Genomic DNA, 23,324 nt, shown 5'->3' on the forward strand with positions numbered 1-23,324 from the left:
ATGAACACCTTTCCCTTCTAAAATGTTGTAGATCTGAAATTATATTAGAGTCAAAGGTTCAGATTTTTATTCACCCTACTCTCAGTATGCCAATGAAAATAATTTTTACAAAAGAAGTGTAAAAGTGCATATATAAAGCCCTCTTAAACTGAATATAAGCATAAACAAGAAGGCTCTCTGTCAGTGACTACATTAATCTTAGTGTCTCTGATAAAGTAGAATCCAAATAAACAAATTTGCAAGTTCTCTGTTTAGAACACCACATAATTTCTTTTTTATCAGAAAAATATTTTACTAATAAGCCATGACTCAGTAGTACCACATTACATTTACTGTTTGTATTTATTCACTATAAGTTTAACTAGTCTTTATTGTAATTAATTTTATTTGAATCTGATTTCTTATGCTAGTGGAATATTTTTGCCATTGCAGTTAAGTTAATGGTACTGATTAGTACTGATCAATCAGAGTCTGGACAATGCTGACTGTCAACTGTAACTGGACTAATGCCTGTAATGTTATATCAATTAAAATTTTTTACTAATATTTCCTCAAAAGATGTTTAATTCTAAGGTAAACAAGTTGAACTTATTTATACTATGACAAAACAAAATGGGTGTTTCATTAATTATGAAAATGTGTTACTATCATTTTTAATATTTTCTCATTCAGAAACATACATCAATAGAAATTTGTTGAGAATTAAAATATTGATATGTGAATTACACAATAAACTAAGTGACTAATCAAAATGATTTGATTGAAAGATCGGAATACGGATACTCTGTGTGATGGGCTCTATTTTGTGTATAACATTGTTGCTTCTTTTATTTGTTGGAAAATATTCTGGTAAGTTTTATTTAAAATCATTTTATTTAGAAAAAGCATGCACCATTTCATTTGTTAGCATGTTCTATGTTGTAATATTTAATAATATATTGATATGAGTTGATTTCAATATTGCACTAAGTTTATATAAATGAATGGTAAATAATCTAGCGAGTTTGAACCTCCTTAATGATATACTCAGCTGTTAAGACTAGCAGCCTACTCCACACTGGTGAAGTACTAAGTTACAATTAATAGGATGGTTATAATTCTATTATGAAAATTAAATCTGACCTCTTCTTACAAAGAAATTCAAAGTTCCAAGTAAAGAGAATTAATAGATATCAAAAATTATTCCAAACAAACTGTCTTTTACAAGACGACTTGCATTTATGGGCAAGGTAAAAGATAAAGCTGGGATTTATGGTGAGTTCTAAAGGTTAGTCTTACTTTCAGTTTTGGAAAACATACTAAAATCTTACAGGCAGATATACTTTAAATACTTACATATGCTTGATTTTGTTTCTCGATCTGGGTTGTGTAGATAAACATATAATCATATTGCCAGATAATTTGTAACACTTCAATACTTTGGCAACTTAATATTTAAGTACTTAAATATTTAACTGAGCAATTTAATCTTTTTCTAGTATGAAATGCTATTAAGTATTTTAGATATCTCCTTCAAAAATACAGAATTACATGGATATATGGGGACTCAGGAATTCAGAATAGTGAGAGGACTGACTTCTGACCAGGAGACCAAGAACTCCATAAATTGATATTATAATTCTATGACATGAGCATAAATTTACCAGAACTGAAATAAATCAATGAATTTCTGAAGAAATGTTGTAAATCAAACTTGTAACACACGTTTATAGCATTTTTACTAAGAAATCTTTGTAAAAACACTTTCTAATTCTTTTATTGGGATTGAGAAGACATAGTCTTAAAAAATTATTAGTTTTGTAACTGGAGATGTATGTTCAAGAATCATTTTAAAAAGTTACTCTATAGATAAGATGCTGTTTGTAAATTACAGTAATAGATCAATGAAAATCTGCAAGGCATTTTTTCCTGAAACTGCTAGGAGTATGCCTAAGAAATTCGATCTTTGGAGCTCCCTTCTTTCTTTGCTGGATCAGAGTTAATAAATTTTATTCTACATCCACTTGAAAAAATAGAACAGAATTTTTTGAATTAGAACAAACAAAAATTAGAACTTTATGACAAAGAAGAATGTAGAAATATTACAATTGCTATTAATATTTTTAGAACTTCACTATTCTGTATTCTCCATGATTTCTGTAGTTGTGTAGCCTTATAGAAAAAATTGTATATTCTTTTATAACTCATTTTTAAGCCATATTATTTAATATAAATTTTGAAAAAACCTTAAATTCAAATCAACAGTACCCATTGTCTCTTATAGGATTGGTATTAAAGAGCCCTTAATCATGAAAGTTGGTGTAACTATCTTAGAGCTGCAATCAACAAACACACAGTACATAAATTTATTCTCCTTACCCAACCAAGTAAAAAAATTACCACAGAGGCAGAGTTTTTATGTGCTAATTTACTTTAATGTCTACATTAGGTTTTACTTCTATACACTTTTCAGGTGTGTAATGCAGTCTCAATTCATCAAATATTGTTTATATTCAAAATTAGTTGTAAAATAAAAGTTAAAACACCACCCTATTGTGAAAGCTCAGTTAGCTCAGCTGTATTTATAAAATATCTGTATTTACGAAATAGAGCAGTCAATAATAATTTGGAATCCTTTACACTGAAAAATAGTAATTTTACTTAATATTTTTTTACTTCTGAACAGAGGTGCTTAAAGTACACAGAGAAGAAATTATTATTCCCTATCGCTTCAAATTTATTAAAGATTTAATTATATGTATTGTTTTTAAGAAATTGAACATCAAAATTCTTTTTTTAGAAAGACTTAATTTGTTGAAGAAAGTAAACAGAAATATTCATAACAAATATTTTTATAATTTTGCATATAACTAAATTGAAAATAAAGATATAGTAAAGACAACTTCACAAACTCACTAAAAAAAAGAAGTTAACAAAATAGGTCCATTCAAACAATCTTAATGAATTACTATTGTAACTGGCAGTAAAGGGTTAATAAATTACTGGTATTATTTATTCTTAATTCAGCACTGACTTCAAAAACGGAAATTTAAAATATAAAAATTTAGAAATTTAAAATATATAATTTAAAATAAAAGACCAAAATATTTATATTTTTTTTTTTACTTTTTAATTTGTTTTTTTATTTTTCTAGTTCTATGTTTAGAAAAAATTCTAACCCTTAATGAGACTAAAAACAAGATTAGAAAGAGTAAAATTATAAGCAGTAGTTTATTTTTAAAAAGATTTAATTTTTATTCTATTTCTCTGTGATCTGCATTAATGCCCATAACTAGCACAAAAACAAAACATTCAACAAGACTTTCCTTTACTATCCATTATTCCTATTCAATTTTTTCCAGCCTCTTCAGTTAGTTTATTTTTCCTGAATTATAAATTAAGGCAAGCCAGGTCATTATATTGATAAAGATATAAATATTAACAATAATTTTTTTGGAGGGGTTATTTGCACATCTATGTCTAAGGTCATTGCTCTTGTCACAGTTTTTGAAAAAGAATTAAATCATCAGCAAGATTGTCAAATGTAAGAATGAACAGGGTTACACTTCAATAAAACACAAAAATAAATTAATGTAACATATAACATTTACAGTGTAAAGAGCCTGATATTTACACAAAACACAAAAATAAAACTTAAACACTGAACACTAGTAAAATAAAATGCACAAAAAAAGTCTTGACAATACCATATAAATATGAGAACTCTATGTTCAGGTAAAAATGCCTTCACATAGAAGATTTTCAGTCAGTCAAACATATCTCATACTGACTTCATCAAAGACTTTCTATAAACTTGTTAGTAGTCTGCTGGATGTAAGTAAACAACTATTTTTTCTTCTTTGTCATTTTCTAAATCAGTAGCAATATTATTTCTTAGTTTATACCTCTTCCATAAGTTTATATATATTATACATTCTTCTGGTTGATGTTTAGTAGTACGTGGTTTATCACATACTCTGCACATTGGTCTTTCTTCTCAAGTTAAATATAAATTTGTTATTCGTGTGTGACCGATTCTGAGTTTGATCACACCCACTTGTTCTCGACGAGTCAATTTCCCATCGCTCTTCCATTTATATGAAGTAGTTTTAATTGCATTTAATTTTGTACTATGTCTTCTTCATTCATTACTCCACATGTTTCTGAGCATTAGTTAGATGGTTTTTAACATCCACTACACAAATAGAGATTACATCCATATTCTTAAAAATTCTTGCCATTCTGGCAGCTTCGTCTACATTTCCATTTCAGTACACATTGCTGTCCCATTCAGTATAATACCATATAGAATATACAGGATGTTTGTGATAAGGACATCCGCCATGTTGTTGTTCCGAATAGCAGTTAGTGTGCTTAAAGAATCGGAACATATAGCACTCTGCATGCAGTATACTATATGTATGTATTAATTATGATTCTGGACTATTATGCAAGCACTTTGGTGAATATTTTCACTCAGTCTATTGTCCTACTGATGTTTATCCAAGTCTGGATGATATCAATGATGGAGATGTTGACATCCCTTTGATAACTGTTTCTGATGTACAGTGTGCAATTTGTACTTTGAATGTCACAGCTGCAGTTGGTATTGATAGATAGATAAGTTTTCTGCAATCATTATCAAGGAAATTAGTGACCTGATTGCTCTAGTTCTGTGTTGAATACTTAACTGAAGTCTGAAAACAGGAGATTTTCCAAAAGTGTAGAAGCAGGAACTTGTTACTCCGGTTCATAAGTAGGAAATCTGAATGAGATTAGTAATTACTGATCTATTTCTGTTTTTGTGTGGTTTTAAAAGTTTTTGAGAAAATTATTCATGTTTATTTGGATAACTGTTTGTGTTGTCATTGTACCTGAACATATGATTTTTTCCACAATGGTCAAATTTTACTAACCTTATGGACATGATAAATTTTGTTATGCCTACTGTTTTAATAGAGATCAGATTGATACAATATATTTGACTTAAAGTGTTTGACATCATTCCCAAGAGTTTTTTGCTGAGTAAGCTTCATAGACTTAGAGTTCACAGAAGAATAAAATAGGATTCACTCCTGTCTCAGCAGTAGAATATTTAATATAAACAAGGTTGTCTGTGGCCCATAAAGAACCTTATGAATTTGAACATAAGCAAAACAGCAGTTACCTTTTATGCTCAAAAACACTTCTGCTTAAATTTTTATTACCTGATTGGGCATGATAAATGTGTCGATTCTATATTGGATGTGGGTGTTCATATTGATGAACGGTTTCTATTTACTGAACATATCAGTAGGAAGTTTCTAGGGTCAGAAAGAATCCTGGATAATCCAGTGTATTAGTAGAAACTTCCAGTTTGCTGAGTCAGTTATTCAGCTGTTTCAGACAAATGTTAGATTGGTGCTGTAATACTGTTAAAATATTTGAAATAGCAATTGGTACTATACTTCTGCTCAAAAGGAAGTTCAAAAGAGGTTTCTGCAGATATTAACTGGTAAAGGTTTACAATTGGATGAGAATTATGATAAATATTGCAGTCTCATGAAATCAACACCTTCTTCATGTGAGGTGCAGAAATGTTGATGCAGTATATATATATATAAATTATAGCATAATTATGTTGATGGTGATATTTTTACTTTAGGACTGAGAGTATACAAGGACTATAAATAAAGTAATGAGACTAGTTTTTTTTCAGCAGCCAAAGTGGCAACATTGTAAAATTACTAGTAAACATATAGTTATATAAACAGCTGATTTATATTAGGTTACAATATTTTTAGTCTATTGTTGCCACATGAGACATAAACAAACTTTTCATGAAACGAGTTTTTGTTGTGCTTTACTAAAATGAGGGATACAAATTATGAGCAAAGTTGTGCAATCAAGTTTTGGGTTAAACTCAGTGAGAATGCTATTGAAACTTTTTCAAAATTTGATAAGGGTGTATGGAGAAGATGCTTTGTCATGGTCCCATGTTTTTAGGTGTTTAAAGCATTTTCAGATGGCCAGGAATCAATTGCGCACAATCCATGCTCTGGAAGACCATTAACGCCAAAAAGTGATGACAATGTTGAGTGAATCAGAGACTTTATACAGTACGACCGGCAATTAATTGTCAGAATGATTGCAGAACAATTGAATTTGAACCATACTACAGTCCAATCAAATTTTGACAAACGAATTGACATGAAAAAAGTTTGTGCAAAATTGGTTTCAGAAAACCTCACTGTTGAACAGAAAACCAACAGGATTGAAGTGTGCTACGATCTTCTAGGGCGAATTGAAACTGATCCTGATTTTCTAAAAAATGTTACTACTGGTGATGAACCTTAGGTATTTGAGTATGACCCAGAAACAAAATGCCAGAACAAGGAGTGGGACACTTCAAATTCACCATGTTCCAAAAAAGCAAAATGAGCAAATCAAAACCATGCTAATTTGTTTCTTCAATACTAATGGCATTGTCCATTAGGAAATTTTGCCTACAGGACAGACTGTAAATCAATATGTTTATCAAGAAATTCTTGAAAGACAGTGGAAAAGAGTTGCCTGCGTGAGATCAGCCATCAAAGACAACTGGATGCTGTATCGTGATAATACACTTTGTTACACTGAACTCTCAATTACTGAGTTTTTGGCAAAGAAAAACATTCCTTTATTTCCTCAACCACCTTATTCACCTGACTTGAGTCGCTGCAACTTTTTCCTGTTTCCAACTTTAAAAAACACCTCAAAGGACACCATTTTGGAACAGTAGAAAGCATTAAAAAAAATGTAAATGTAAGGATATTCTGGTTTCTGAGTTCCAACACTGCTATGAAGAATGAGAAAACCGTTTGAAGCGTTGTGTGGCTTCCCAAGGGAACTATTTATTTCAAAGGTGATAAGAGTCCATGTATAACTGGATTGTAAATAAAATGTTTTTCTGAACCAGTCTCATTACTTTATTTACAGACCTCATATTATGGACTTATCAGAAGGTATAAAAAGTTGCAAATATTGATAAGGAAATATCACCACTGAATAGATGTATTGAAATGACTAATAACATATGTTAAAAAATTGACTTTTTTAACGAGAGAATGCCAAAATTTAAAAGTAGACTCATAAATAATAGCGTGATGAAAATGAGATGAAATATATATATATTATATATTTTCGAAACCTGAACAAGTGTATTTTTTGACAAAACGTTTTCATGTTTTACCTCGTTTTTCTTAAAACTTGAATGAGATGGAGGTCTCAGACCGCTTTTATTAAATTCCTTAGATCAAAAAGCATTAAAAACCGTCAAATTTACCAATTGATTAGTAGCCCAAGAACTTTAATGCGCTTTAATTTCACAGATGGAGTACAAAGCAGGGCTTAATGTTTTGCGAGCCGAAACTCGCTAACGAACAATTTTCTTATCTATGTTTATATGCACTTATTCTTATTTTTAGCTATAGAACATCTCCCGAGAGATTGGCTTGTAATTTGGAATCACTCTGTATACAAAGTGTACCATGAAGTTCTCGCAGAACTTTCATAATCTATTCTAATCTCGAAAATAATTGAAAAAGTTCACCTTAATAAATAATATATATCCTAAATGCTAAATATATATCCTAAAATGCTTCGTTTGCGAGTTACGGCTAGTGAAAGATTTTGCTCGGATTTCAGCTACCCCGGTAAAATGAGATGAGATCGTGCTGAAATTTTTAGGACGTTAATTTAGAAGCATAATAAGCGATTTTTTTTTTTTTTTACTTTTTGACCTGAAAAATCTAATAAAATAGGTACAAGAACCGAATCTGCCGAAGGTTTTGAGAAATCTGGGGGAAAACCAATAAATTGAACTAAAACACCCTGTTTCTTTTATGTTTGACGTACAATAAATTTGTTAAATGAGTAATAAACACATAAAACTTTTAAACAAAACTTATAAAGAATTTAATTCTAAACAAAGTTGTGTAAGATAAATTGAATAAAACAAAGAAAAGTTAGAAAATTTCGAATTTTATTTGGAAACGGTACACTAGACCTAAGTGCATTATACGAACAGTTTAGAACAAATGTTCAAAAATGAGCCCGCCATTTTCAACTCATTTCTTGGCACGCTTCTCTACGTACTTCTTTTGTTGCTCTTTTTATCTTCTGTAATGTCCTTAAGTTGCTCAGCCACGTCCATAATGCGATCAATTAATTCTTCACGAGAACGTATTTTTGTTACATTTACAATATTTTTCATCCATCCCCAATCGTAAAAATCTGAAGGTGTTAGAGATCAGGCGATCTTGGTGACCTTCGCGGCCGATCCATTTCTCGTAGAAATTATGATTTAAGTGAGAGATAACGGCACAAGTGGGGAGGCGCGCTATCGTGCTAGAAGTATACTTTGCGTCTCAGCGCTTAAGGAACATGTTCAAGTAGAATAGTTTCTTCTTAAAAAAGTGCAAGTAGAACTCAGAATTTAAGCGTCCAGATAAAATGAACGGTCCAAACAGCTGATTGTGAAGAAAGCCGCACTGTACAGCGACGCTAAATCAGTGTTTAAAATTGCCTTTCACCGCTTCATAAGGATTTACTTCAGTCCGTGTATGCTCATTGCGTAAGTTGTTGAGACCATCTCGAGTGAAATTTGCCTAGTTAGTAAACAAAACATACCTGTAGAGTTGTCGATTTGTATTCCAGCAGTTGCAGAACTCCAAGCGAAGCGGACCGACTCCTGGGTGTAGATATTGAACTGGCTGTGTATGATAAAGATAAAACTTTATTTGTTTAAATGTCCTCCAAACTAACAAATACGAAACTCCGATCCGCATAGAAAGATCGTGTACTGATACATGGAGTGCGCTGAACTGCATCGATAATAGTTTCATCAATAACAGTGTTGGACAGATCGTTCGTAGCTATATGAATGCTAGGTAGTGAACCTGTTTCCCGAAGATTGCGAAAAGTCACATTAATTGTTTTGAGATCTGGAATCCTGCGATTAGGAAAACGTACTTCATATTCTACTGCAGCAGCTGTAGCATTACCATTACACACACCCAAAATGAATGTCATATCAGCGTATCCCTTTGTTGTAAATAAGTACAGTATTACTTCAACGGCAAACCGATTACATTTTAAACTAAAACTAGAATTCACATAAAAACTTCGCTAACGACAGCAGAGTTCACAGTACTCGATACACTTCATGCACCTTACAGAATGAACTAAACGCTAATACAGCATCGAGCATTGTTGATCAGCTGTTGTTATTTTATTGGCAGCTTTGAAATAATAATTTTTCAAATAATTTACTGAATTTCAGTCATTAATAAAACATTATTCTCAAAGTAATTTTTGTTTTACAATTGTGTAATTTTCAGTTATTTTTAATTTTTTTAACAATAAATTCTGTTTTTACAAATTTTTACTACCATCACCAAAAAAGAATTTGGTTTTTGTTTACATTAAAAAAGTACTTTTCTGTAGTAATATAATGTTTCCAAATAGAATACGAATTTTTCTTTCTTTGTTTAATTCAACTTAATCTTAAACCAAATTAATTTTTTCTTACACCATTTCGTTCAGAATTAAACTTTTTCAAACTTTTTTAAAAATTCTTATTTGTTTATAACCAACTTAACAGAGTTATTGTACGTCAAAAAAAAAACAGGGTTTTTACCCCAATTTATTGGTTTTCACTCCAGATTTCTTAAAAACTACTGCGGATATGGTTCTTGGACCAACCTTATTAGATTTTTCAGATCAATAACCATAAGAAATCACTAATTCTGCTCTTAAATTAACATCCTAAAAATGTCAGTACGATCTCATTTTACCGGGTAGCTGAAATCCGAGCGAAATCTTTCACTAGCCGTAACTCGCAAACGAAGCATTTTAGAACATATCCTTATATAAACTTTTTCAATTATTTTCACTAATAAAATACGTTATGAAAGTTCTGGGAAAACTTCGTGATACATACTTTATACATAATGATTCCAAATTGCACGGCAATCTCTCAGGAGTTAATTCGATAGTAAAAAATAATAAAAAAAGTTCATAAAACATAGGTGAGAAATGGTTCGTTAGCGAGTTTCGGCTCGTGAAACATTAAGCCCTGCTTTTTTCTCCCTCTGTGTAATTAAACAGTACAATATATATATATATATATATATATATATATATATATATATATACTAGCATCCCTGTCGCGGTTTCACTGCGCTGCATGGTTACTTGCGCTTCCAGTCTTGCTCAATCTCTTTTTATTTTATGTTTTTTAGTCAAGTAACCGGAGGCAGGTGCAGCCAGTTGCATCGCACAGACAGTAACAGGGAGAGTAGTGACTGTGTTGGTTGAGCCACCGGGCCCGTTTGCTAAAGGTACCGTCGCACCTTTAAAAAATTGAAATTAAAAAATACGCGAAAATGGTTTTTAGATATTTAATTGAAGAGTATTTGCCAGATTTTTTTCGGTAAGCGGGTACCACTTTTTTCTTTTTTTTTTAATTATACATTCTGGAGGAGTTTGTAAAAAATACATCAAATGAAATTAGTTATTGAAAAAGGACGAAGCGGTCGAGAAAGGCTGGAAAACGTTTTTATTACACGTGAGTGGAAAACAGTTAGTAGCCATCATTGTTGTATAATAAAATATAACCTACGCTCGCTTCGCTCGCTAACCTCGTCTAATTAAAGTTACTTAAACGAGTTTATTGGGTTATAAGGTTACTTTAATAAAAAGTATTTTTCCGAGGTTAATTTGGTTATTAAAAAACAAACAAAAAAAAAATATTCGGTTATTTCTTTATTTTCTGAAGAAAAATAAGAGAAAAAAATGGTACCCGCTTACCAAAAAAAAAAAAATACTGTAATGAATATCTCGTTTAGTATAGTCGGAAAAGAGGAAAATTTGTAATCATTGTTCAATTTTTTTCTTTTCTTCCTTACTTTAATGGTCGAATTTCGAAAAATCTAGAAATTCATTTTTATATATTTACATGAAAATAACACACACGAAAAATCAAGTTTATATCTTCTATTGTTACCGATAAATTTAGAAAAAGTAAATAGCCGGGTTTCAAAAACAATTCTAAATCCATTTTAACCCTTTAACTCGGAATTTAACAAATTCAGAAATTCGATTTTAGATACCAACTTGAAGAATCACTTACCAAAAATCAAGTTGATATCTTCATTTTTTACTTACCGAGAAATTAAAACAATAATAAATTCTATTGTTCCTCTATTTTAACCCTTTAAACTCAGAATTTCAAAAAAATTCTTTCTTAGTGGACACTTACACCGTAAGAAGAACTTGTATACAAATTTGCATCAATTTATATTCAGTAGTTTTTGTTGGGCGTTGATGACTCAGTCAGTCGGTCAGGACAAGTTGCTTTATAGGTACAGATGTAATTTCTCTAAGTTATTAGTATTCGTGTATGAGTTCAATGTTTCTCTGAATAATTGTTCTATGTTTGATATTAGAGATAGTGTGTAGGGGTGATTAGGAGTCCTACAACTAGATTAATAAACAAAAAGTAAATAATAATAATATTATTATTGATTTTATTAATCGTACTATAGTTACAGAATAGTTTAAATTATTCATGGTTTCAATTTGAATTTTGATCCATACCAATCTGCTGGGATTTAACTGCATTCAATTCAAACCTCCCCATAGTACCACAGTGTTCTGGGAACACTAAACATATTATTCAAGACTTTTTTTTTATATATTAAATTAATAAAGTAAATTACTTAATTATCTGATCACATAATTATACATCACTAACTTCAATTAATCAACTGGATATCAGTTTAATGTAAAATATATGTACTTTTAAATACAGTTTTGTTTAATTATGCCTTTTTGAAAACTAGCTCTCATCTGAATTCGCTTGCAAAATTCTGCATTTCTCATCAAATAACTAGTGCATATTGTTTAATTTGCACTATCTAATTTCAAAAGATTAGATAGTCTTCAACGAAATTATAAAACAAAGATTATCTAAGTAATAAAATTTAAATACAAAAAAATAAATTTTATTGTATGAAAGGTTCTTTATCAAATTTAAAGAAAAAAAATTTTAGTCAATAACAGTAATGTAACAAATTGTATGAAATTATAACATTTATTCTGTTTAATTTTAACATAGAAAAATTAAAATGATAATCGAATAATTGTTTTAGTTGGCATTGATTATTACGTAACTACTGCGGTCATTTTCCGCTAAAATATATCAAATATATGTAGCGAACTACATACTCAGTATTTCTAACTTTCATGACCTAGAGAAACTACTGCATTAAAAATATAGCTTTACACTTTCAACTAAATGTAGCTTTCTTTCACCCTCCAATTTCCAAAATGCTACTTCTTAAGATATTCAGGTGTTGAAGAGCCATTGACTTGTAGGAGACAATTTTCTGTTTTCTCAAGGATTCATTTATTATAGTATATCCTTCAACATGCTCTTTATATACACACATTTTAATAACAAAGACAAAATGAGTAATATATACGTAAATAAGTATGAATGATCAAACAATAGATAGTGAAACCATAATTCTTATACGCTTATTCTTATACACAGTAAATTGTTATAGTAACGTTTACTAAACTATTTTAGTTTAATTAAGAGAATATTTAAATTTAATTTATTATATTTGTAAGTATAATTTATCCCATCAATTTATCCATACATATTTATCCAATAGTATAATTAATTTATTATTGATAATGAATAAATAATAATGTTACAACAATAATGATAAACTATTTGTTAATAAAACCATTACAATCGTAATTCATAATAATTTAACAATTCTACTGTTAAATTATACTCTGACAAATAGTTAAATGATTTGTTGCACTTTGAAAATGTTTTAAAAATTATTAATAATTGGAAATTGTTCTTTTAGAGTCATTTAATTATGCAACTCTTTTATCAGTAGAATTACTGATAGTTCTGCAAATAATTGCACTAATTTTAAAATGGTTAAGTTGCACCAGTGACTCCACTGTTGATGAAGCTACATAATTAGTTTAAAAAAGATCTCATGAAAGATTCCCTGCAATTTGAAACTTTGACATAATTTTTTTATATTTTTAAAGAGTATAATTATATTCCATCATGCTGATTATTAAATTTATTATATGTAAAACTTAGAATAAGAGAATTTATTAAAAGGATTAATTCATAGAATTCCAGTTAAACCATATACAAGAGACTTAAAACAATCACTTATAATACGAATAATACGTAGATGAAAGTAAAGAAAAAATAGGTAACAGTAGTTACCTATTTTTTTCAGGGATTTACCTATTTTATTCAAGGAGTTGACTAACTATGAATTTCTATTTTCAATTTTATTATTATTATAATAAAAGATGGGTTTAACTCACTCACTTTATGCCTGTAATAATAGAAATAATTTTAGAACATGCTGTGGAGTTCACCTCTCTCGGTCACCCCCCCTCAGTCCCTCTCTCTCTCTCACTTTCTCTCTCTCTATAAACTTTAATAAATACCTAAATTCTGTACATAAATATTTTGTATGTTAAAATATATATATATATGTTATTTAATTAACACAGGAGAAATGCTTGGAAGTCAAAATTGGGCAAAATTATTTATTTCAATAAATTGAAATGTGTAATTTATTTTGGTAGTAACATAAAATTGCACTACTGTGCAAGTTATGTTTAGACTACCTGAAAAAACCACCCTATTTTTGCATAACACTGCTCTCACCCAATCGATTGCGTTTCAAAGACTGAAAATTATTTGTAAAATATATTTACTACTTTAATATAGCAAGGAGCCAAGGAGGACCAAGGAGTGTTTTCTTCTATGAAGCTATTGTAACACTCAGATTTGTTACAGAAATAGAAAGAGGTGAAGATATCAGATTATTTTACAGCATGAAATTTTAATTAATTATAATTAAATTAATAGGAACTACTCAATGAGGTGGTTCATAAATAATTAAAAACTATCTGAAAATATTTCTAGTACTTACAGAGTAGATAGGCGTTTAGATTATTTTGTAAAATTGTAAATCTCATTTTGTCATGCTGATCTACGACATGATTTATGTTCTAAATATATGGAAATATATTCCAACAGAACTTTTTTGAGCTGTTATACACCTCCTTCATCAGCATTCTTGTAAATCAAGCTGTGTAAATGTGGAGCAATGGAACCATTTAATGGCATTTTCAAGTTATCAGTAGACATGTCCTCTAACTAGTTTTGAAATTTATTATAGATATAAAAAATAGATCTTGAGCTAAATTTACTGCTTAAACAATTTTTTAACAAAATACTAACTATTACCGAGTATGTTAAATACATATATATATATATATATATTTTATTTTAATGAGGAAAATTAAATAAGAATTTAAAAATTAAGTATTTCATATATTTAACAATTACTATGAAAAATAGTTCATCTTATTCAAACTTTTTTTAATCCTACGATTCCTTAATATTATTGTTTTATTATTTGTGTTTGCTTTTGAGCTTGATTGACATTTTTCTATCTCCCATTCCACTGAACAAGATTGATCTCATTATTCAAACCATGAATGATAGACCAGCTGTCTCTGAAACTGTAACTGTTATTGCTTTCAAATCAATTTTTTGTACTGAATTGTTTTCCATTAATCATTTTAAAATCGCTTCCATTACATTAAATTGGATCGAACTGAGCATATACTGTATCATATTTTCCAAGAATGTATTAAGTTACCAGGCAAACAGCCTATTTATGGCAGATTAAATTGAAACCGTGCACCTGTTTTTGATTGGTACAATTAAAATTTTATGCATATTTTAATGTTATATTAAAACCAATAAGAAGGGGGAAATAGAGAAAGGTGAAATCTTTCCAGTATTCCTACATAATATTAAATGATCAAAATCAAATGATAGGTTGGAACTATGATATGAGTAGCAGGCAATGGATTTCATAATCACACAGCTTTTTTTCCACATAAAACAACAGAAAAATAAAATTAATATCATTGCATTACCTCTATTTACCTACAAAGGCATATAAAATTTATATAATTGTTTCTATTTAAATTACTTTTACAGATCATAACTGTTATACATAAACTTGCAGCTTTGTACTGCTGTTCATTGTGAACTACTCACTGCTCACCGCTTCTATTGTGGCTATATGCTAACAATGTATTTCATTAACAATATAGTATAATACTCAAAATATAATACATATATACTTGTTTTAAAGTGTAAAAAGCTTCCCCAACAAAAATTCAATTTTGATAGCTCTCCTTCACTGGAAAAATATACAATTATTATAAAATATTAAAAACACAACTGCCAGAAATATACATTACTTTTTAATATAGAATAATTATTAATATAGGATAATTAAAGAGTGTGCAGGTGACAATTTTGTATATAGTATAACGTTTTTTTTAAATTTATTTAAACATAATATATATATATATCCTATGACATTCCCGGTTACATAAGGATTCCATTGTGGGGTCATACATCTAAATACATGGTCATCAGCCATTGAGCTGCTATGTGGGACAAACATACACATACATACACCCTAAATACATTATACCTCTTTTCAAGAAGTTTTGTAAAAAGGAGATTCACTAGTCTTTGATATTTATAATTTTTTCCCAAACAATTCATCTGCATTTATCTTAAGAAAAAGATATTGTGATAAAAATTTCACTAGCTGTGTAAAAATATTTTTTTTAATGATTTGATATTGCAATTTAATTTAAATATAAATTGAGGATATCATTTTCTCAGCTCCAAAAATCAATTGACTGGATATAATTTATTTTCATGCTTATACTATGTCATATTTAAGAATAATAATTTTTAAAACTGTATTGATTGATTAAATGTTGTTCCTATTATTTATTTTTTTTTATAAATTTTGTTGAAGAAACTTTTATTTTTGCAAAATGAGTTACAATATGATGGTCTCTATCTCAATTTTTTATGTCATATATCATTTTTTGTAGCCTAAATTTCTCTTTTGTAAAACTAGAAAAGGAACAGATAAAGAAAAATGATATTTAAATCAAGATATCTAATACCTAGTCCAAATGATGTTTGGCTGGTCAGCATATTCTTTTATTCTATTCTAAATTATGAACAATCATTTCTTTGTAATTTTCTGTACATATAAGTCAATGTTAATATAAATGCAGATTTGACCTTGGGGAACAGATAAAAGTCACATGGTGCCAGGTCAGGAGAATAAAGTGACTAACACTAGGATATTATACTTAGCTAGAAACGTCTTGACAGACAATGTAATGTGAGCCGCGTTGTCCTGATTGAAAAACATTGGGGATCCAAAATAAGAAGTAATGTTCTTATGTAATTTCTTATGTAATTTGAGGTGGGAGATAGGGTAAAACAGGTACCAGAACTATAAATCCAGTCATTTTTAAGATATCTGATGTAAAACACAAAATTTGGTGTCGAAAAACAAGATTTTTTTTGATTTGTAGTACAATAGCTTAGCCAATAAAAGTAAATAAAAACTTTTAAAAGTCGGTTTTTTAATGAAGCAAAACAGACGAAAAATAGCAAGAAAGTCGTATCATTCTTTCTGTACCTAATAAAAATTCTTTTTAAAAACAAAAACCCAAATTACTGAAAACAATTTTAAAAAAAATACAAAATTTATAAAACAATATTTTATCTGTGTATATTCAATAATTTACACAGGTAAAACGAATAATTACATTAAAAACTGAATTGAAATGTATGTTGCGTTAGAAATATTTAAAAAAAAAAATGTATTGTACAGGTTGGCAATACTAACAGCAGGTCAAGAATGAAGTTGTGTATTTCGTTTGAATCTGTCGTCATAAATTACCATACAGTTAAAGGAAGTGTAGTGTTATATCGTAGTGTAAAAATACTGTTTCAATTTTCTAATGAGGAATATGCCAATATAATTTTTCTTTAGGGATTTTGTAACGGAAATTCTGAAGTTGCTCGATATGAATATCAGGAGAAATTTCCTGGAAGGCTGATTCTATATACAAAAAAAACTTTTCTTCAGTGTATCAGCATTTACGAACGAAAGACGAAAGGACCTTTTCCAACGTGTTCGTTTTCTGTTAAACACCACGTAAATCATCGTGGTAATGATGAACATCGTGTGATTCAGCGTAGCCTAGACACTAGTACAAGGCGAATTTCATGTCGCACAGTTTTGTCAAAAAAAAAAAAAATGTAGCACATCCTACAGAAAGAGCACCTTTACCTTTACCGCCTACATAAGGTTCAAAATTTTCAGCCAACAGATTTTCCTCCAACGATTACTTCTGTCATTGGCTTCTAGACAACGCTGATAAGGTAAATTCAGTTTTATTTACCGATGAAGCCACTTTTGCGATTAACGGAGCATTCAGTTTTAAAAATAATAATTTGTGGAGCGAAGATAATCCACATAGTACTATAGAAACTAGTTTCCAACATAAATTTCACATTAATGGTTTGATATAGCATTATTTATGACAAAATTCTGGGACCATTTGTTTTCAATGAAAACCTTACGAGAGATGCATACTTTCATTTCTTGAAAAATAATTTGCCGGATTTTTTGGGGGATGAAACTTTACAAACTAGACTGCAAATGATTTTCCAGCACGATGTTGTAACGCTCCATTTTTCTTTAGTAGCTAGAAATCACTTGAATGCTAATTTCTTAAACTGGATTGGATGTAGTGGACCAATCGATTGGCTACCACGATCACCTGACTTAACGCCACTAGATTATTTAATTTGGAACTATATGAAAATGATAGTATACTAACAAAAAGAAAAGAAGAAGAAATACTCTAACTCTTCTTCAAAAAGAAAAAAATAAGAGTTAACAAGAGTTATTCATTAAAATACGAAACGCTATGTAATTATACGAAACGATCCTGAGGTGGTACGGAAATATTTTACATTAGGGAGAGTGCTTTGTACATTGTAAGGAGAAAATTTCGAACAATTACTGTAACTGAGGTCTGTTACTCTGTTACCATTTATCATTTCATGTATTTTATTTTTATTTATTTATTTACTTTTTTTTTCTATGCTATATTAAGAATAATGTTTATTTGGTACAGAAAAATAATAATGATTTTCTGTTTATTTTTCGTCTGTTTTGCTTCAATAAAATACCTGATGTGGACACTACATGACTTCTTTGTACGCGTATTACATTACTTATACACATTTTTTTTTTTTTAATGAAAAGTACATAAAATTTTATTTCATTAATAACTTTAATATTATTCTTTTTTTTCTTCTTTTTTTCATTATTTTTTATTGTAATTTTTTTACAATCAGAGGTTAATAATTTTTAATAAATAAATTTAATTAAATTAAAAAAAAAAAAAGTTAAAAAAAAATGGAGATGAAGTCAGATTCGAACCGATGTGCCTTTCCCTTGTAAGATCCAAATATTTCATTAATTCAAATTTTATTTGGCTATAACTCTGGAACCAATGAAAATAAGTACCATTTATGATACATTGTTGAAAAGCTCTCAATGAGGGCTTATTACTGCAATTAAGAAAAAATCAAAAATCCAAATTTTTGGATTTTGAGCTTTTTTGGACACTTTTGGTCCAGTCGATTGCAATCAAAATGGGAGTTGCAGAACTAGATATTACAAATGTCCTAAATCCAAAATTTCAACATCCTACGGCTAATCGTTTTTGAGTTATACGATATACAAACATACGTACGTAGACGTCACGCCGAAACTAGTCAAAATGGATTCAGGGATGGTGAAAATGGATATTTCTATTGAAATCTGAAAACCGAAATTTTTCGCGATCACAATACTTCTTTTACTTTGTACGAGAAAGTAAAAGTCGGATTTTTAAAAGTTTTTATTTACTTTTTATCAGCTATATTTACATTAATTTCTCATAATTGAATTCTCTTCAAATTTTGATATTAAATCTTCCGCATTTATTAGTCGTTTAACAAAGCTACTGTTCTACAAAATTAAAAAAACTTTTTTCGACACCGAATTTTGTATTTTACATCGGATATCTTAAAACCTACTGGAGTTAAGTTCTCAAATTACATAAGAGATCACCAACTTTACTTCTTATTTTGGGTTTAGAGTAGGGCTTATTTTTTATTAGAAGTGCTGAAATCCGGGTGAAATCTTTCGCTAGCCGTAACTCGAAAACAAAACGTTTCCATACCTACGTTTGTATGAGCTTTTTTTCATTATTTTCACCAGTAGAATATGTCCTGAAAGTTTCTCCATTTCTTCATGGGACACTGTATATAAATATAATAATTAACCACTATATATATATAAAATATCAATTTCTTTTATGTTTGTTTTTTTTTAGATAGCTCATACACTGGAAGCAGCCAAGGGTCATCTAGTATTAACTTGGTTGTATCAGCAGATACATCACCCCCTCCACCACCACCTACTAGTGGTACTATTAGCGGTCCTCAGCCATACTTTGATCCATTGACACCTACAAATGTTACTGCACTGCTTGGGAAAACTGCTTACCTTTCCTGCATAGTTCGTAACTTGGGAAATAAAACAGTAAGTAAATACTATTCCATTCATTATTATGTATTTATATTAGACCTTTTTTTAATTTTTTTGTTATTATATAATTACTGTTAAACTAAGATATATACAATGTGATCTGCAACAGCTGTATATCTTTTAAAATAAAAGTATATGAGAAGTAAGAAGATAATGCAAATAGTTTCATTTATGATTAATAAACTAGTTTCAACATAACACTAATTAATTAGTGTTTATTAATTTAGTAATTAAGTCGGAATTAAACAAATTCAAATAATTATTTTATTTAAAGTATATTTTATCGAAATTAAACTATTACATGTTAATAATATTTAAACAGTTATATTTTAATTCTAATTTTATTTTCTAATATGAAATAAAAAACGAAAATATATGAATAAATCATGTTATTGATATAGTAACTAATAAAGCGTTATAATGAAAGAGCGCTATTTCATTATAACTTAAATCTAATACATAATTAAATAATTCCATTTTCAATCTAATACCATTTTAAATTTAATAGATAATCCATTCTATTTTAAAGCTAATACATAATTAAGTTGGAATTAAGCAAATACATATATTTATTTGTTTTAAAACATCTCCTATCGAAATTAAACTAGAATAAGTATAATTATTTAAACAGTTCCATTCTAACTCTAACAATATTAATTTTATTTTCTAATATGTAATTACTAATTAATCTGGAATTAAACAGACATAATAATTATTATGGAAATTCTATAAGTACTTCAGTAATTATCCCTAAAATTATTTAATGAGTATAATTTTTTAAAATTATTACTATTACTAACTAAAGCGTATAATTATTTAAATTACGTATTATTTCACTCGCCTGAATGAAGTATTGTAAAGAAATAATTGATAGAATCCTGGATGACGTAAATACCGTGCAGTAGCAGTATAACAAGATCAGGACGTGGAATGAATACATGAAAATTTGTCGGGTATTTATACAAAACCGTTAATCATTGATAATGACGCAAATATATTATCATTTGATAACTTTGAAAGTACTAAATAAGGTTATTACAATGTCAGCAAGCACGTGCATTGTGCATATTTCCCTAAAATTATCCGATCACGTGGTATGACCTATTTCCTCTATGGAATTTTTTTTAAGATGTCAACATTTTTAACCTTTGACCTTGCCCCAGAATCGGCATAACTATACTACTTATAAATATGCATTTTTTATGAATATTTTATACGATATAAATAAAATATGTTATTTAAATAATATACGGTGTACTCTGTATCAAGTTCTGGTGAACTATCTTAATTAATTAAAAATAATTTGTTGTAAAATATAGATATCAATTGTAAATTTATATTATGCTGTGTATAAATAAATAGTGTATTAAATTGTATTTTATCATTTTTTAGAAAAACTCTCATACGGGTAAGTAATCAGTACATCTCAACCGCCAATGAATTAGATGTGATTGTTTTATAAACATTTTAATAAGAATGCAACTGTTGCACATAATACGAGTATATGTCTTCTGTCTGTAGAAAATCAGTGGCTACAACTCACATCTTCATGTTTGGCTTGTGTTCTTGGTTCCATGTCATCGTGTAATATAATATCGGTTACGCGTATTACAAAAATATAGTACAATTAAGTCACTAACATAACACTTGTAATCATTAATTACAGATAGCATATTTCAGGATGATTACGTGATATAAAAAAAAAAGTCAAATAAGTTGGCCGTTTCAATTATTTTTTTATCGTTAAACATTAAAAGTATTTATAAATGAAGACTAAATATGGAAATATGTACATGATATATTCATGTTATATTCATATAACATGAATATGGAACATGTGACGACAGGTTAGTAATTTAAATATGTAAACAAAGATAATGATGCTGCTTGCTGTTTCATGGAAAAAATGTCATATAAACAAATTTAAGCAAGACTACAAAATTAAAAATAGCAAAAGTAGACTATGCCTAAACTCCAAATCTTTTTCTGACAGGAAGATATAATGACAATATTCTAAACAAATCTTACAAGATAAGGACAGACCTGATCTTTAATACTAGTTAGAAGAAGAAGATTTATAATAAAACAATTACGACTGGGAAAATCTATAATCATCGATAATAAATAAAATTTTCATACTTAGATTCTAATACAACAAACATGTTTGATATGTTCATAATCATTTAAATACTATCTCTGTTGAATAATTTTAACTTAACATCACTTATTACATTATGAAAATTAATTAGCATTACTCCTAATTTTAATTTAAATAATTACATATTAAATAACAGACACTCTATTTTGAATAGAACAATTTAGATCAATTAATTCTCTTTTGTATTTATACTCTTACTCTTTACTCTTTGTATTTATTTTTTTATCAATATTTTTATCTTACGGGGAAAACTGTAGTATCCTGCAATCTTTAACCTCCATAGTCTATGAAAACCAATTTACCAAATACACTTTCAGTTTTGAACAAACTAATAAAAACGGTCGATTCAATTTGTTCTTTATTTGTATGTATGTATGTAATAAAGATATTTCAAACATAATAGATATTTCATACATAATAGAATCACCATATGATAAATATATTTTTATCACTACTATTTAGCCCATAAATACATTACTTATATTTACTTCCTTGTCCGTAGTAAAGAAAGTATTGTGATGGCAAAAAATTTTGGTTTTCTGATTTCAACGGAAATATTCATTTTGACAATCCCTGAATCCATTTTGGCTAGTTTCGGCGTGACGTCTGTATGTATGTATGTATCTCGAATAACTCAAAAACGATTAGCCGTAGGATGCTGAAATTTTGGATTTAGGACTGTTGTAACATAAAGTTATGCACCTCCCCGTTTGATTGCAATCGACTGAACCAAAAGTGACCAAAAAAGCCCAAAATCCAAAAAATTTGGATTTTGGACTTTTTTTTAACTGCAGTAATAAGCTCTCATTAAGAGCTTTTCAACGATATATCATAAGTGGTACTTATTTTCATTGGTTCCAGAGTTATAGCCAAATAAAACTTTAATTAGTGAAAATTTGGATTTTACAAGGGGAAGACACATCGGTTCAAATCCATCTCCTTTTTTTTATTTAAATATATTGATTTATTAATAATTATTAACCTGCGACTGTAAAAAAGTTTTACAATAAATAATTATTCAATAATAACAATAACAAATAAAAAATAAAAATATAAAAAATATCAGACATTATTAATGAAATAAAATTTTATGTACTTTTCATTTTAAAAAAAAATGTGGATATGTAAATTAATAGGCATACAAAAAAGTTATGTGGTGTCCACATCGTCTTTTTTTTATGATAAAATGCAGTAATAAATTCTGAATAATTTTTCAAAAAAAAAAGGCAATTGGAAAGTTAATTGTCTTAATTTGTTTTCAAAATTTTATTTAATCAAGCAATCGTGTTTTTATTATATAGAACTGGACTGCTATAATTAGTTATTATTCATTAAATATCAATAGAAAACAGGGAAACTTAAAACACCAAAGCTATTTTGATTCTGGTGATTGTACCCTTCAAGTTTCTAGGCAGCCTCTGAGATGACTTAAGTATTGCGGAACAATATTGTTGAATTTAATTAATTAAACTGAGATACAATTTATTTATTATATTATACATTTTTATGTTACATAAGCCATTATCAATAAGATCATTTAAAATTCTGTATTGATTAATTTGAAAAACTAATATTACAAAAATTATAATTAAATATTAATTTGT

At 28.6% G+C, this 23,324-nt stretch overlaps 1 protein-coding gene across 1 annotated transcript in view; it reads left to right on the forward strand.

The window, feature by feature from the left end:
* Nucleotides 1–652: 652 nt before the first annotated feature.
* Nucleotides 653–23,324, forward strand: part of LOC142321031 (zwei Ig domain protein zig-8-like) — a 42,215-nt gene continuing 19,543 nt past the window's right edge. Inside the window, exons 1-2 of the mRNA XM_075359026.1 lie at nucleotides 653–849; nucleotides 19,348–19,556. Coding sequence (XP_075215141.1) covers nucleotides 792–849; nucleotides 19,348–19,556 — 267 coding nt within the window. The 5' untranslated portion in view covers nucleotides 653–791. The remainder of the gene's footprint in view (nucleotides 850–19,347; nucleotides 19,557–23,324) is intronic.

The sequence above is a fragment of the Lycorma delicatula genome, chromosome 3, assembly GCF_047948215.1.
Source record: "Lycorma delicatula isolate Av1 chromosome 3, ASM4794821v1, whole genome shotgun sequence".
Taxonomy (NCBI): Eukaryota; Metazoa; Arthropoda; class Insecta; order Hemiptera; family Fulgoridae; genus Lycorma; species Lycorma delicatula.